The 13,802-nt window shown below is 38.3% G+C and overlaps 1 protein-coding gene across 1 annotated transcript in view; it reads left to right on the forward strand.

Moving 5' to 3' along the window:
• prmt3 (protein arginine methyltransferase 3) overlaps nt 1–13,802 on the forward strand; it is a 49,531-nt gene that overhangs the window by 21,787 nt on the left and 13,942 nt on the right. Inside the window, exons 11-13 of the mRNA XM_088991447.1 lie at nt 5,426–5,504; nt 10,582–10,769; nt 12,937–13,023. Of these exons, the coding sequence (XP_088847573.1) occupies nt 5,426–5,504; nt 10,582–10,769; nt 12,937–13,023 (354 nt within the window). The remainder of the gene's footprint in view (nt 1–5,425; nt 5,505–10,581; nt 10,770–12,936; nt 13,024–13,802) is intronic.

Raw genomic sequence — 13,802 nt, forward strand, 5'->3', positions numbered from 1 at the left:
TAGTATTATTATTATTATTATCTCGTTTGTTTATTCACAATTTAATTAATTTTGTTAATGTATTTATTTGTTTGTTTTTAATTATTCGGTTTTCGTAAAAAAAACACAATGCATTCGGAAATACAGTGATACCTTGGCTTATGAACTTAATTGGTTCCCAGACAGAGTGCGTAAGGCGAAAAGTATGTATCCCAAAAAATAATTTCCCATAGGAAACCATTAAAATGAGAATAATCCGTTCCCAGGTCCCCCAAAAACATGATTTTCTACTAAATAAGTCGTGAAACTACACAAAATATACCTTATTTTATGTATAATAAATTTATTTATTTATTTAGAACAGTAAACTACAAAATATTCTTCAATATTCTTTTTTTCCCCAACTCATTCACTGCCAGACAAAAAAATGTGTCCACTTCAGTGCCAGGGTTTTTTTCATTGTCACATGAATTGCAGGATCCACAGAATATTGAGTTTGAGGACTACATAAACATTTATTAATGATAATAATAATAATAATAATAAATAATAATAATAATAATAATAATAATAATAATAATAATAATGATATAATAATACTCATACTCGGGAAGTAGAGGACAAAAAAAATGTCGGCTGCCATTTTGTTTTTTGGAGAACGGCCTCACTCTCTCTCTCTCTGTCTGTAACACCCCACCCCTTACTGCTGCGTTCTTGACCAATCAGGTGGCTTTAACCGAAGACTGGGGCCTTCTTTTCGGAGAACGGGCTCGTTCGCGAACGACATCACTCATTGTGGCAGCTCCGTGTGTATCCTGAAAAATAGTTCGTTTGCCAAGGTAAAATGTTCATAAATTTAACGTTCGTAAAGCGAAAAATTCGTAAGCCAAGGGGTTCGTAAACTGAGGTATCATTGTAACTAAAAATAATGACTGTTATTGTGTTCAGAGACAATCTGAAAAAAATCGGTTGGGACTTTAGGAATTTTTCCAGTTTAAATTGCTTTCGCGGTCCGAAAAAAAAGATTTGGCGGGCCAGATTTGGCCCCCGGGCCTTAACTTTGACACTTTGAAATCTCACGAAGCCGGTTTTTGACACGGCTGGCGATTCACTACGGTTCTTAGTGCACCCTGCCCTCCCTGAGTTGAATTGCCGGTCCACCTCCTCCATCATGCGGGTTGACAGTCCGCTTGCGACTTTTGCTGACTCAGAACAGGTCACCGCCTCGCCTCGGTTGTAAACGGTTATCGGGCGCTTTTCAAAAGAAAAATATGAGTCTTGCCTGACGACGGTGAGTTTATGGAGAAAAAAAAACAATAAGGGTTGGCGGGGGGGGGGGACAATATGAGGGGTAAAAATCTAACAAAGCCGTCAGAGTGGTTGCCATTTTTAGTTCTACCTTGTTGCAAAACTTCCAACGTACTTAAACGCAGCGCGCGAAGCCTACGAGGAGATGTCTTTTATATGCTAATTTTGTTAATGTGTATAAGCGGTTCCGGCCCGTTCTCATTAAGCTTTTCATTTGTCTCTTATGTAAATGTAAAAAGTGGCGAGACCGCAATATGTCACTCGGCTCGCTCAACTTGGATCCTGCCTTCGACGCGTTGTTATCTTAGCGTCACCGCTAAAATCGAAGACAAAAAAATGGAATGCATTCGTGTCGAACCCTCCCGACATTATTACATCATAGTCATCACATACGTAAAGTACAGTGATACCTCAGCTCACGAACGTAATTGGTTCCCAGAAGGTGGATGTAAGGCGAAAAGTTTGTCTTCCAAACATTTATTTCCCATAAGAAACAATTAAAAATGAAACCGATCCGTTCCCAGGTCCCCATAAAACATCATTTCATACTAAATACGCCTCAAAACTATACAAAATATACCTTATTTTATGAATAATAAATGTGCGTTTGTATTGTAATTAAAGAAATAAACTGTACTGTATAATAAAGTTGTTTCATTTACCTTTGTGACGGTCGTTGTCAATGGATGACGCCCAGTAAAGTTGCCGTGATTTCTCGGCAATAATACCCTCACTCACTGTCCCCTGCTAGCTGCTTTTTGTTAATCAAAATCAACAGTTTTTTTTCAACCTCTTCTATTGCCTGAGACCGTTGCTTAGACAACACAGAAACACCCTTAGCTACACGTAGCAATGTTCGACTTAGCATACTGATCCCGTTACGCTAAGTCACACAAACGCACACCTCATTCATGTTTTTCGATGATCTCCTTCTTCTGCTCTATCGTAATTTCCTTTTGTGTCCTCTTCGTCTTAACACCAGCATGTAGTGATGTCTTTCCGGTCCCATAATAGCAAAAGTACTCCACTCGATAACAAACCACGTCTGCAAAAAGAAAGGGGGTGACAAAAACTAGTCCGCTGGCCACCGTGGTGCTGTTCACCCGTGTGGTTTGGTGTTCATCCGCCGTAAATGAGTCCGCCAGCCACCATGGCGCTGTGTGGTTTGGTTTGTCCGCCGAAAACTAGTTCATCAGCCAAGACTATATGCTTGCGGATTTCATGATCGTGAGGCAAAAAGTTGATAAAAAAAAGCAAGAATGGAGCAATTCTGAGCTTTTAAGTTTTTCAACCTTTTCTATTGCCTGAGACCGTTGCTTAGACACTAGCCTGTGGTGGGGTCTTTTCCAGTCCCATAATAGTAAAAGTACTCCACTCGATAACAAACCATGTCTGCACTCAAAGAAAGGAGGTGGCGAAAACAATTCCCCCGAACCACCGTGGCGCTTTGTCGTTCGCTTCGTCTGCCGAAAACTAGTTTGTCTGCCAATATTCTATTCTCGCAAATTTAATGTTTGTAACGTTCGGGAGCCAAAGCGTTCGGAAACTGATGTAGCGCTGTACGAAGCCTCTCACAGCGAAGTGGCTGTAACACAAGCTAATTAATATTATGTCATTCATAAATTTGTTGGGTGGGGATCTTTGTGAAGGTACGGGGGGGGGGGGGGGGGGGGGGGGGGGTAAGGGGCAGTAATCCCAGGACCATGATTGACCATAACGGTGTGACTCTTCTCACAGCCCCCCCACCCCCTGTCTCATATCCCTTTTTTTCCCCTTCAAGTGAAGCAGCGTCCCGTGAAATTGGCACTAAATTATGAGGCCGGTGTACGCTGCGTGAGGCTTTTAAAACGTTCTAGCGTTAAGGTCGTTGACTGGACAGCAAGTAGTCAGCAACAACGAGGGGCTCTCCGACTTTGGATCGCGGCTAATTCGCCGTCCACAAACATGGCGTTTGACCATCGTGTCGGTTGGTTCGGGTTGATCTTCATCGTCATCATCAGTTTTGAACTTTGACCCGGCTGATGGCGGTGGTTATCATTCTGTTTGTTCCTGCATTTTGTTTGTCCGTGACACCAAATGTTGTCTTCATTGAAATGTCCATTGGTTTAGTAGTATTGAGCGCTCCGCAATTGACTCCATGCTGACTATATACTTTGTCTAGACTTTCTTTGTCACACAAGTGACTTTGTGCGTACACACACATTCCTGTTTCGAATGGTTTTGTGAGGTCCGGATAACTCCAGATAAGGAGTGAAGACCACTGTTGTTGATAAATGTTGATAGAAGAACGAGTGTTACATTTGAAGACTAAATGCCACCCCATTTCCCACTTCAACTTCTTTAAAAACGAAGAAATAAAACATTGACTTGAAACCGAAATAACAGCAGGAGTGACGTTTCTGAATGGCTACATTCAAAGTCCTCACCCCTGTAGTGAATTTGGTAAAAATATCGTTTTACTCTTTGTGGTATGAACTTTTTCCTCTCATTAACCGTGCAAACACACACACAAACACACACAGTGAGTAAGTCAACGTCAAAGTCAGGTTTATTGACTTTTAAAAAAAAAGTAAAAAGTGTGTGTATCCAAGTGAAATGAAACTACACTCCAAAAAATCATTTTGGGTGCATTTGTGAGGACCTCTCTGAAACTTTCACAGATGCATATAGAGACCCTCTAGAAGCCTTTAGAATGAAAAACTTGTGAGGGCCAGCCAGAAGGTCCTCACTTGTCAAAAATGTCCTCACTACGTATGATATAAAATTTTTGTGGTCCTCACAAGAATAGTAGTATACACACACACACACACACACACACGTGCCCTGTCCTAGCCCTCACCTCACCTTGCCGTCATAAAAGATGAAGGTCCAATGCATGTCGTTGTCACCGTTGCTGATGGTCCACAAACATCAAATCTGGAGAACACAGATCTCTGGCCGGTATTTAAAATAAACAAACAAATACATACATAAATAAACAGAAATATACAGACACAAGTAAATAAATAAATAGATAACCAAATAAATAAATACAGAGATAAATAGTCAAAAATAAAGAATTATCAATGAAATGTATTATTATAAATGTAAAAATAAATAAATACACAAATAAATAGTTAAACACATAAATAAATAAATAAATAAATAGATACATCTAAAAAAAAATAAAACATAAAATAAATACATAAGTGCATGCAAAATATATATACATACATAAATAGACAAAAATAAACAAATATATATGAATGAATAAACAAATACATACATAGATAAACAAATAAATAAATACGTACATAGATAAATAGACAAAAATAAAGAAATATAAATGGAAAAATACATTAAATAAATGGATAAATAGACAAAAATAAACACTAAAGAAATAAGTAAATACAATAAAAAATAGAGATAAATAGACAAAAATAAAGAAATATGAATGTAAAAATAAATAAATAGATAAACATAAAAAATAGATAAATATACACAATTAACACCTAAAATAACTAAGTAAATACAAAAATAAATACATACATACAACATAGACAAAAATAAAAGCATATATAAGTAAAAAAATAAATAAATCAATACATAGATAAATAAATGAAGAGATAAATACACAGAAATAAAGAAATATAAATGTAAAAATAAATAAATAGACAAAAATAAAAAAATATACATATATAAATAAATATTGTGCTGCTTTTGCAGCATTTCCCCTACTAAGTTCTTGTCAATCACATTTTTCCGAATGGCCTCATCTCTCTACATAACAACACCTGCTGAATTAACTTGCCACTCACACTTTCAATAAGTTTTTGCATTCATTTTATTTGGATCTGAAGCACAATCATCCTTGTTATTGTTTACCTTACAGCAAAAAAAATTACGTTGCATCTTGGTCCGTTTATCTACAAAAGTAATTACTGCTAATGAACTAAAATCATTTAAAAATCAGGGGGAGAGTAAAAAATATGTTTAATTTAGAAATGTGCATAAGAAAAATGAACTAACGGATGACGGTTAAAATTCATTCATTTGTGCAATTTCATTGACATACAAATGTTGTTAGCCTTTTTTTTTTGTGTATAAATAATGTGAGACCTTTATATGTATTTAACGTATTTTTTTCTTCTGTTCGCAGGGTTACTTTTTGCTCTTTGAATCAATGTTGGACTCCGTCTTGGTTGCCCGGGACCTTTATTTGGAAGATGGCGGTTCAGGTACCCCTTACATTCTCTCCATCGCCCTTGACAAAACATGTTTGCGTGGCCAAAGCTTGACAAAACATGTTTGCGTGGCCAAAGCTTCACAAAACATGTTTGCCACATTCTTACAAAGGTGGCGCTAATGCAACAAAACGATTCATCGACTCCCAAAAGAAAGTCTCAGAAATGGAGGACGTCATATTTGTCATGGCAAATAATTTTTGATATTTCGCTAATTTAGGCTGAGGCATCAGGGGTTACTATTTATGTACGAAAAGCCGCAACATCCAAACAGATTTCAATCTTTGGCCACAAAGTTCTTGATCCTGAGACATTTTAAATTAAACGCCAAAAATGGTTTCAGAGTTTCAGAACTCATTCACTGCCACCAAACTACAGTGATACCTTGGCTTACAAACTTAATTTGTTCCCAGACAGTGTGTAAAGCAAAGTGTGTATTGAAAAAAATAATTTCGCATAGGAAACCATTAAAATGAGAATAATCCGTTCCCAGATCCCCCTAAAACATAATTTACTCCTTTCTAATTTCTAATCCTTAAAACTACACAAAATATACCTTATTTTATGTATAATAAATGTTCTATGGTATTATAATTAAAGAAATAAATTACTGTATAATAAAGTGGTTTTATTGACCTTTGTGATGGTCGTTGATGGCTTGATGGAATGGAGTGGCCGCTTTCATCAGCACTTGATGAGGAACGTAACCTTCTTTCACCATTTTGAGGAATGATCCCGTGTAGGTGCTTTCTCTACGATCATTTTACCTTGTTCCTCATCAATTGTGTTCTCTTTAGCTTGGTTGATAGTTTTTTGCATCAAGTGTACAGATGGCTTGTTCTGGTTATTTGTGACAGCCTGATTGATGGGATATTTTAACCTTGCAGTCTACACTCTGCCTTTGAACTATCAAAGTTGAAATGAGTCCAAATTTCACTGTGTTGTCTATCCGTTTTGTCTCTTTCATGTTTAAACCACCTCCCCTCACTGCCGCGTTCTTGACTAATCACGTGGATTTAACCAAAGACTAGGGGCGGGGAATAGAGGACAAAAATGAGTCGGCTGCCATTTTCTTGTGAGGAGAACGGGCTCGTTCGCCAAAGACACATCACTCATTGTGGTAGCTCCGTGTGTATCCCGAAAAATAGTTCGTATGCCAATAGTTCGTAACATTTTGATAACTTTAACGTTTGTAAAGCGAAAAGTTCGTAAGCCAAGGGCTTCGTACACCGAGGTATCACTGTACTTAAAAACAGAAAAAGTGACATTTGTTATCTGGAAAAAAATATTGCTCATTTGTTTCAATTAACCTTCCCCCTATAACACAAATTTGCACAACCTTGAAGTCTCCATATTACATAATATCGGGATTATATTCATGTGTGTATAAAAATGCGCTCATGCACGACTCGTCCGGGAAAATGACTAATAAGGGTGATCCGCAGCAAACAGCTGAAAGGGGGGACAATTTGGTCCACTGGGAGTCAATTGTAATTATGTCCACTCATGGCCATTCAATTCATGTCTGGCGTGAAAGAGGGGCGAGGCGGAGGGGGGGGGGTGACCTGCTGGTGGAACAGTCTGCTCTTCCTTTTTTCATTCGTTTTTATTGAAAGATCAAATGTTTGAAACACTAGCGAGAAGATGACAACATTGGGGAAAATTGTGCGACCTAATTTGTACAGCAAATTTTTGCTATTACATCAATCGATGTGAGAATGTGACCGAAAGTGCTTGCAATCTACCATTCTGTAAATAATAATAATGGTTGTGATTATAACAAAAAAAAAAACATGTTGAATTTATTTAGCCCGGCGGCGCATACGAGCTGCCGTTCAGCCTCACATAACCTTCATTCAATACATCGGGCCATCAATTGTCAGAATGAGTGCTGACAGCCCAGCGATAGCCATCTCACGGTCTCTCATTATTAGCCGACGACGCCTGCTCATGACCATGTGAGTGTCACTGCACCAAATGAAGGTGCTAGCATGCTAATGAACACAGAAACATGACTTGGTTTGAGTACTGAAGCGAGAAAAGTAATAATAATAATAATAATACATTTCATTTCTAAGCGCCTTTCAAAACTCTCAAGGTCACTTTACAGTCACAGGATCAGTTTTTCTGTGGGTGAGCAGTGGCAGCCACACGCGCCAGCGGTCACTTAAAGGACAATCGACATCACTTTTTTTTCCGAACTGACATCAGAAAAAACATTTTATAGCATCTAAAATACCCAAAACACGCAACGCAGTATGATATTTTTATTCAAATGCAAAACACCAATGAAAAATGACAAAGTATCCAAAATCTGCAAAAAATTGAGCTGCGAATTGGGCATTTTGAGAAAGTCCCGCCCCCAGTTTGTGACATCACGCCAATACATCTTGCATTGCCGGAGAATCAAAACAATGGCTTCAGATTCGGAAAATATGCTTTCTTGTTACTCATCCAGTTATGAATATGATTCAAATAGTTCTGAAGAGGAAAGCATACATGTTTGCAATCGATTAAAGAATTATATGTGTCATTTTGAGGCAAGATTGGGGGGAAATGTATCACCAAAAAAGAGGCAGAAAAGGGTGACCAAGCTCCGTGTGAGGAATTAATCAGCTCGTTTCCACAGGCTGATAATTTCCTTACATGGAGCTTGGTCGCCCTCTTTTGTCTCTTTTTGGTGCAACATGACGTTTTCAGACCAAACAAGTACAGCAAAATACATTGACGTGATGGAAGGACTGCTACAACATGTCCTTTTTTCGGTCAGGGGCGTTCCTTCAGTGACGTCACGTACAAGACTTCCGGAATATTCAGCGAGAGTCTTAAAAGGTAAAATATAGCTATATGCAGTGGAAGTCATTTGAAGCCATTTTACAAATTATGGACACGACTTGTCCGGAGACTTCGGTTGTCCTTTAACCCGGAAGTAACTTAAATACATAGAAAGCTAGCTGATAGATAGCTAACAGCTAGCTAGAGAGCTGATATATAGCCAGCATGACGAATATTAGATAGCAAATAGATAGCTAGTTAGGTAGCTCGCCAGATAGCAAATAGCTAGCTGGATAGATAGCCAGATAGCTAGGTTGAGCAGCGGTAGCCACACGCGCCGGAAATTTCCACAGTGGAGCGTGATCACGAAGACCAGGTGGGGGGTGGGATTTTGATGACTGGGCAACATTTGGACAGGCTTGGTTGAAAAACGCAATAGGGGTAAAAAAGAAAAAAGAAAAAGTTGGGCAGGCGAAGGAGAGGCTACTGTACTGCAAATGGTGAGGGTGGGGGTGTTGGGGTGCACACTGGTGTCCCCAGATTCATGGCTTTGACATCTGCGTCCTTCTCGACTGGCTGCCCTCAGCCCGTTTGTCATCCCCCCCGATGTCCCCCACTACACTCGCTCACTTGAGCCCCCTCATTGGTCGGCTGTGAACGAGTCGATGGAACGGGGTGGGGGGGAAACACATCCCTTCACCCAGGACACTGTACTCCACAAGGCATGCTGGGTCCACAGGAGGAAACGGGAGTACCCGCAGAAAATCCGCGCATAGTGGGATCGGAGCCGGAATCGAACCTTGGGGCTTTGCGCTGTGAGGCGGACGTGCTAACAAGTACTCCACCATGCCGCTTGTCACAATTAAGATCATTAGTAATATTAGTCGAATGGAAATGGAATCCAGTATGGACTTTGTAAGTAGGCCAAAAACAAAAACAGGGCAAACGATACGTTGTCATTGCGTATACTTGAGGAAATTGATGGAACACGCCACACCCACGCGACTTGTAGGCGTGATGTCATTAGTTTTAGTTGACGCTTTGGGAAGCATCAAGCTTGCCTGGATTTGAGTTTGCCTGTTTACTTTGGTTATTATGACTCCATTTTGTGTGTGTATGTGTGTGTAGGTCAGGGTGTTCAAATTGCAGGACACACATAATATTAAGTTTTAGTACTACATAAACATTCAATGCAGCGTAAAAAAAAAAAAAATAGACTCTCTTCTTTCATCGGAAAAACAGTTATTTCCTAAATTATATGGGCCTGGAGTTATATCAGCTTGAAATGGGGGTGGCTGTCCAAAATACAATGCATTCAAATATAGTAAGTGAGAGTGTTGAAAGGCACTTATAAATAGTAATAAATACTTTTAAATAGGAATAAATACTTATCAATAGTAATCCTCCATTGTGTACAACTAAAGCTAGGACAGAGCTAGCTTGATAGCTAGCATTGAGAAATGAATTTCCATTTACATTTGTAGGTAAGATCAGAGCATTGTCATCAAATGGTGAGTAGTTTTACTTTATTTGAATGTTATTGTGGCCATTTTATATGTCGCTGGCGCGTCTGGCTGCCACTGCTCACCCGCAGGAAAAAATGTTCTTATCCTGTGACTGTAAAGTGCCCTTGAGAGTTTTGAAAGGCGCTTATAAATACAATGTATTATTATTATTATTATTGTTACGTACATATCGGTTTCAATAGCGCTTTAACAACAGCTGAAGCTGGAACAAAGCGCTAGCATGGGGAAAAAAGGGAAATCCTGTCATGTTGTGGAAGGGGAAAAAACATTGGCAGAGTTCTGTTCAGCGCTTTATCGGCACCTTGGCAAGTAAAAAAAAAACTAAACTCGAACTAATTCGGGAACGGCGCTCTACGTCATAGTTTCAATTCCCGTATACATTTGTGAATGGCAGTGAATGAGTTAATTAACATCTTTAATCGTCGCCATTTATTCTAAAATTGGAGGGTTCATTCAGTCAATGACTCGTATACTAATTTGCGATTCCTAATTGAGCCTCTAGATGGCAGCAGTTAGCACACGCAGGTACAGAGCTACTGCCCATTGTATTCATCATACATGCATAATTGATTTTGTGATGGAGGCTGTGGGCCCAAGGAAAATTGACGATGGGCCGCGTTTAGCCCGCGGGCCGCAGTTTGGCTATCAGTATGGATGATTGACTCGATTTTTTTTTTTTTTTGTAAATGCATAAAGTAAAGAAGAGTAGCAAGTAACTGTGATATAAATTCGCCTTAATATTAACTGTCAACTTCCTCTGGACTTTTCAGTCTACCCGGACCTTTGCAACATCAGCCTGGCAGCAGTGGGAGATAAACAAAAGCATCAAGATTGCATCGCGTTTTGGGACGACGTGTACGGTTTCGACATGTCATGCATGAAGAAGGCGGTCGTGCCAGAAGCTGTGGTGCAAGTGTTGAATGCTGACACGCTCATCTCCGAGCCGACGGTCATCCAGGTAAATGTGTAAGGTTAAGAAAATGTAGGGTTGTTTTTGAGGGAACAATGACAATTTTGTGTTTCATAGCCATGTTTCATTTTTTGATGATCATTTCATTATCATGCGATTGGATTGTATTACTTATGACTGTCACGTTTTGCGCGGTGGTGATGGCGGGTGCGGATCCCAAAAAGCAGGCAGGAGGTTGTTCGACACATTGTATTAAATTAAAGGTCAGCAGGAACAAAATGTAAAACATCAAAATCATCGGAACAGAAAAAATACAAAGTATCAAAAGAAGACCAAAAGTAAAAGTCCGCCAAGGTTAAACAAACACATGCACAGCATACAGTGCATGCGATTGCAGACAAAGCATGCAACAAACAATGAACCGGCACCGGATGGTCGTGCCGGGTGTCCTTTTAAGTGTCAGTGATTAAAACGACCAGCACCTGCGAGGCTGCAGGCAGGGCTGACGTCGCTACCCGTTGGTCGCCAATCTGATCGGGACAATGACTAATGGATATGCATGATCAGCGGATATCAGGACCCACAAATGTTACTTCATCTTAAAAAAAAAAAAAACAATGACAAAAACCCTGGCGTTGGAGTGGACACATTTTTGCACATCGTCTGGCAGCGAATGAGTTAAAAAGAATCCGAGCGGTACCACAAAGTTACAACCTCTTTTGTTTTTTTTTCGTGATGAGTTTGCCCCCCCCCCCCCTCCCCTTTTTCCCCCTTCTCTAAGCGACGCCACCATGCGTTTCATCTCCGCTTGGCCTATTTGCTAACCGGCGTCTCCTCCGCCCACGTGCGAACGTGATGAATGAGAGTAGATCTTGACGTAATGGAATTTGAATCCTCTAATCGATAGTTTCTCCCCTCCAGTGACAAATAGACAGCCCCTCCCCCACCCTATACTCCTCCCTTAAATTACGATGACTCTCATCCATTGCCTCTCAATGATACAATCCAATAACATTCCATTAAGGCTGACTGCGACTCCGTAAAATTGAGAACTCTCTCTCTCTCTGAATTATTTATTCCGCAAACCTGATGACGTTTTTTTTTCACGCCTCCTCAGTGAGAACAAGTAGGACAAATTGAGGAAAGTTAAACCCAAAAACCATTTCAAGCTAGGCTGAATTTGCTCTGTTGTACTTTTCCGTGTTCTTAGTGACGCATTACAGGCGCCATTCTTGGAAGCTGCAGTGGATAATTATTATTATTTTTTTTGCCATTGAGCTCCAATTAAATGCAATAATTATTTTATGAATGGTCCTCAAAGTTTATATTTTACATTAGGAAAGTGCACATTGAGATAATAATGTATTTATTATCGTACCTATGCTTGTCTTGACTGTCAAGTGTCCTTGAGAGCTTTGAATGGCGCTTAAAGTAAAATGTATTTCTTCTTATTATTATTATTATTATTAACACTCTCCTCTGCCCTTTTTTATCTTGAACTGGAAACTGTCTTTAAAAGTTTTAGCTATGTTCCACTCTGAAGCAATTAGTTGCCGAAACCTAGCAAAAGGTTTGGCGTGTCAAGATTTTAATTAAAAAAAATGGGGAATATACAAACAGTTATGAATACTATCACTTGAGCTATCAAGTTATCTAGCTATATATCTATTAATCAATCTAGCTGTCTATATAGCTATTTAGCTACCCATCTAGCTGGCCATCTATCGTGCTATCAGAATCAGAAAAGCTTTATTCGTTCCACAATGGGGACATTTTATTTCAAGAAATGGGGAATATACAAACAGTTTCACTTCAGCTATCTAGCTGTATATCTATCTATGAATGTAGCTAGCTATCTCGCTAGCTAGCTGTCTAACTGTCTATTTAGCTATTTAGCTACCCATCTATCTAGCCATCTATCGAGCTATACATCTATCTAGCTATACATCTATCTAGCTAGCCATCTAGCTAGCCAACTATCTAGCTAGCCAACTATCTCGCTAGCCATCTATCTAGCTAGACACCGATCTATCTATACATCTATCTAGCTCGCCATCTATCTAGCTATGTACTGTATCTAGCTAGCCATCTAGCTTGCTAGCCATCTAGCTAGCATCTATTTATTTAGTGTTTCATTTATTCATTCATTTATTTAGCTAACTATCGACCTACCTACCTATCTAGCTATCTATTTATGACATTTTTCACTCAACAGACGATCGACTGCAACAAAGTGCATCTCTCAGACTTGGAGTTTGCGGCCGACTTTTGTTTGAAGATGACCGAAAGCACCGATTGCACGGTAAGAGCTTTGAAAGGCGCTTAAAATGAAATGTATTCTTATTAATTATTATCATTCGCACAAACTCACACTTTGGACAAAGGAGTGGCAGCTTCATCAGTATTTTAGACACCATAAATAAATGAATAATAAATGAATGCATGAATGAATGAAAAAAAGGAATAAATGAATGCATGAATGGCTGAATGTATGAATGAATGAATGAACGAACAAATGAATGAAAAAAAGAATAAATGAATGAATGAATGAATAAATGAATGAATAAATGAATGAATGAATAAATAAATAAACATGGAACTAAATAAATAATAAGTAAATGGATATGCAAAAAAACATACATACAAACGTGTGAATAAATATGTACATAAATAAAACAAACCTGCAAATAAATAACGATAATAAATATGCAAATAAATAAACATACACATGAATAAATATGATAATAATTATACAAATAAACATATGTACAAATAGTTATATAAATAATACATATGATAATAAATATGCTAATATGTATTCAAATAAATAAATAAATACATTTACATACATTTTAAAAATGAAGATGAATAAATGTGTCACTTTCTTGGGTACCTCAAATAATCAACAGTAAATTAGATTTTTTAAAATTCTCAAAAAAATCATATACTGTGTATGTATAGTAATCAAATACTTATATATATATATATAAAATATGATAATAAATATGCTGATATATATATTAAAATAAATAAATATTACTTTTTTTTTAGTAATTCTCCAAAAATAATACTGTATATATA

Source organism: Hippocampus bargibanti, linkage group LG03 (genome assembly GCF_051943395.1).
Source record: "Hippocampus bargibanti isolate YZ-2025 linkage group LG03, ASM5194339v1, whole genome shotgun sequence".
Taxonomy (NCBI): domain Eukaryota; kingdom Metazoa; phylum Chordata; class Actinopteri; order Syngnathiformes; family Syngnathidae; genus Hippocampus; species Hippocampus bargibanti.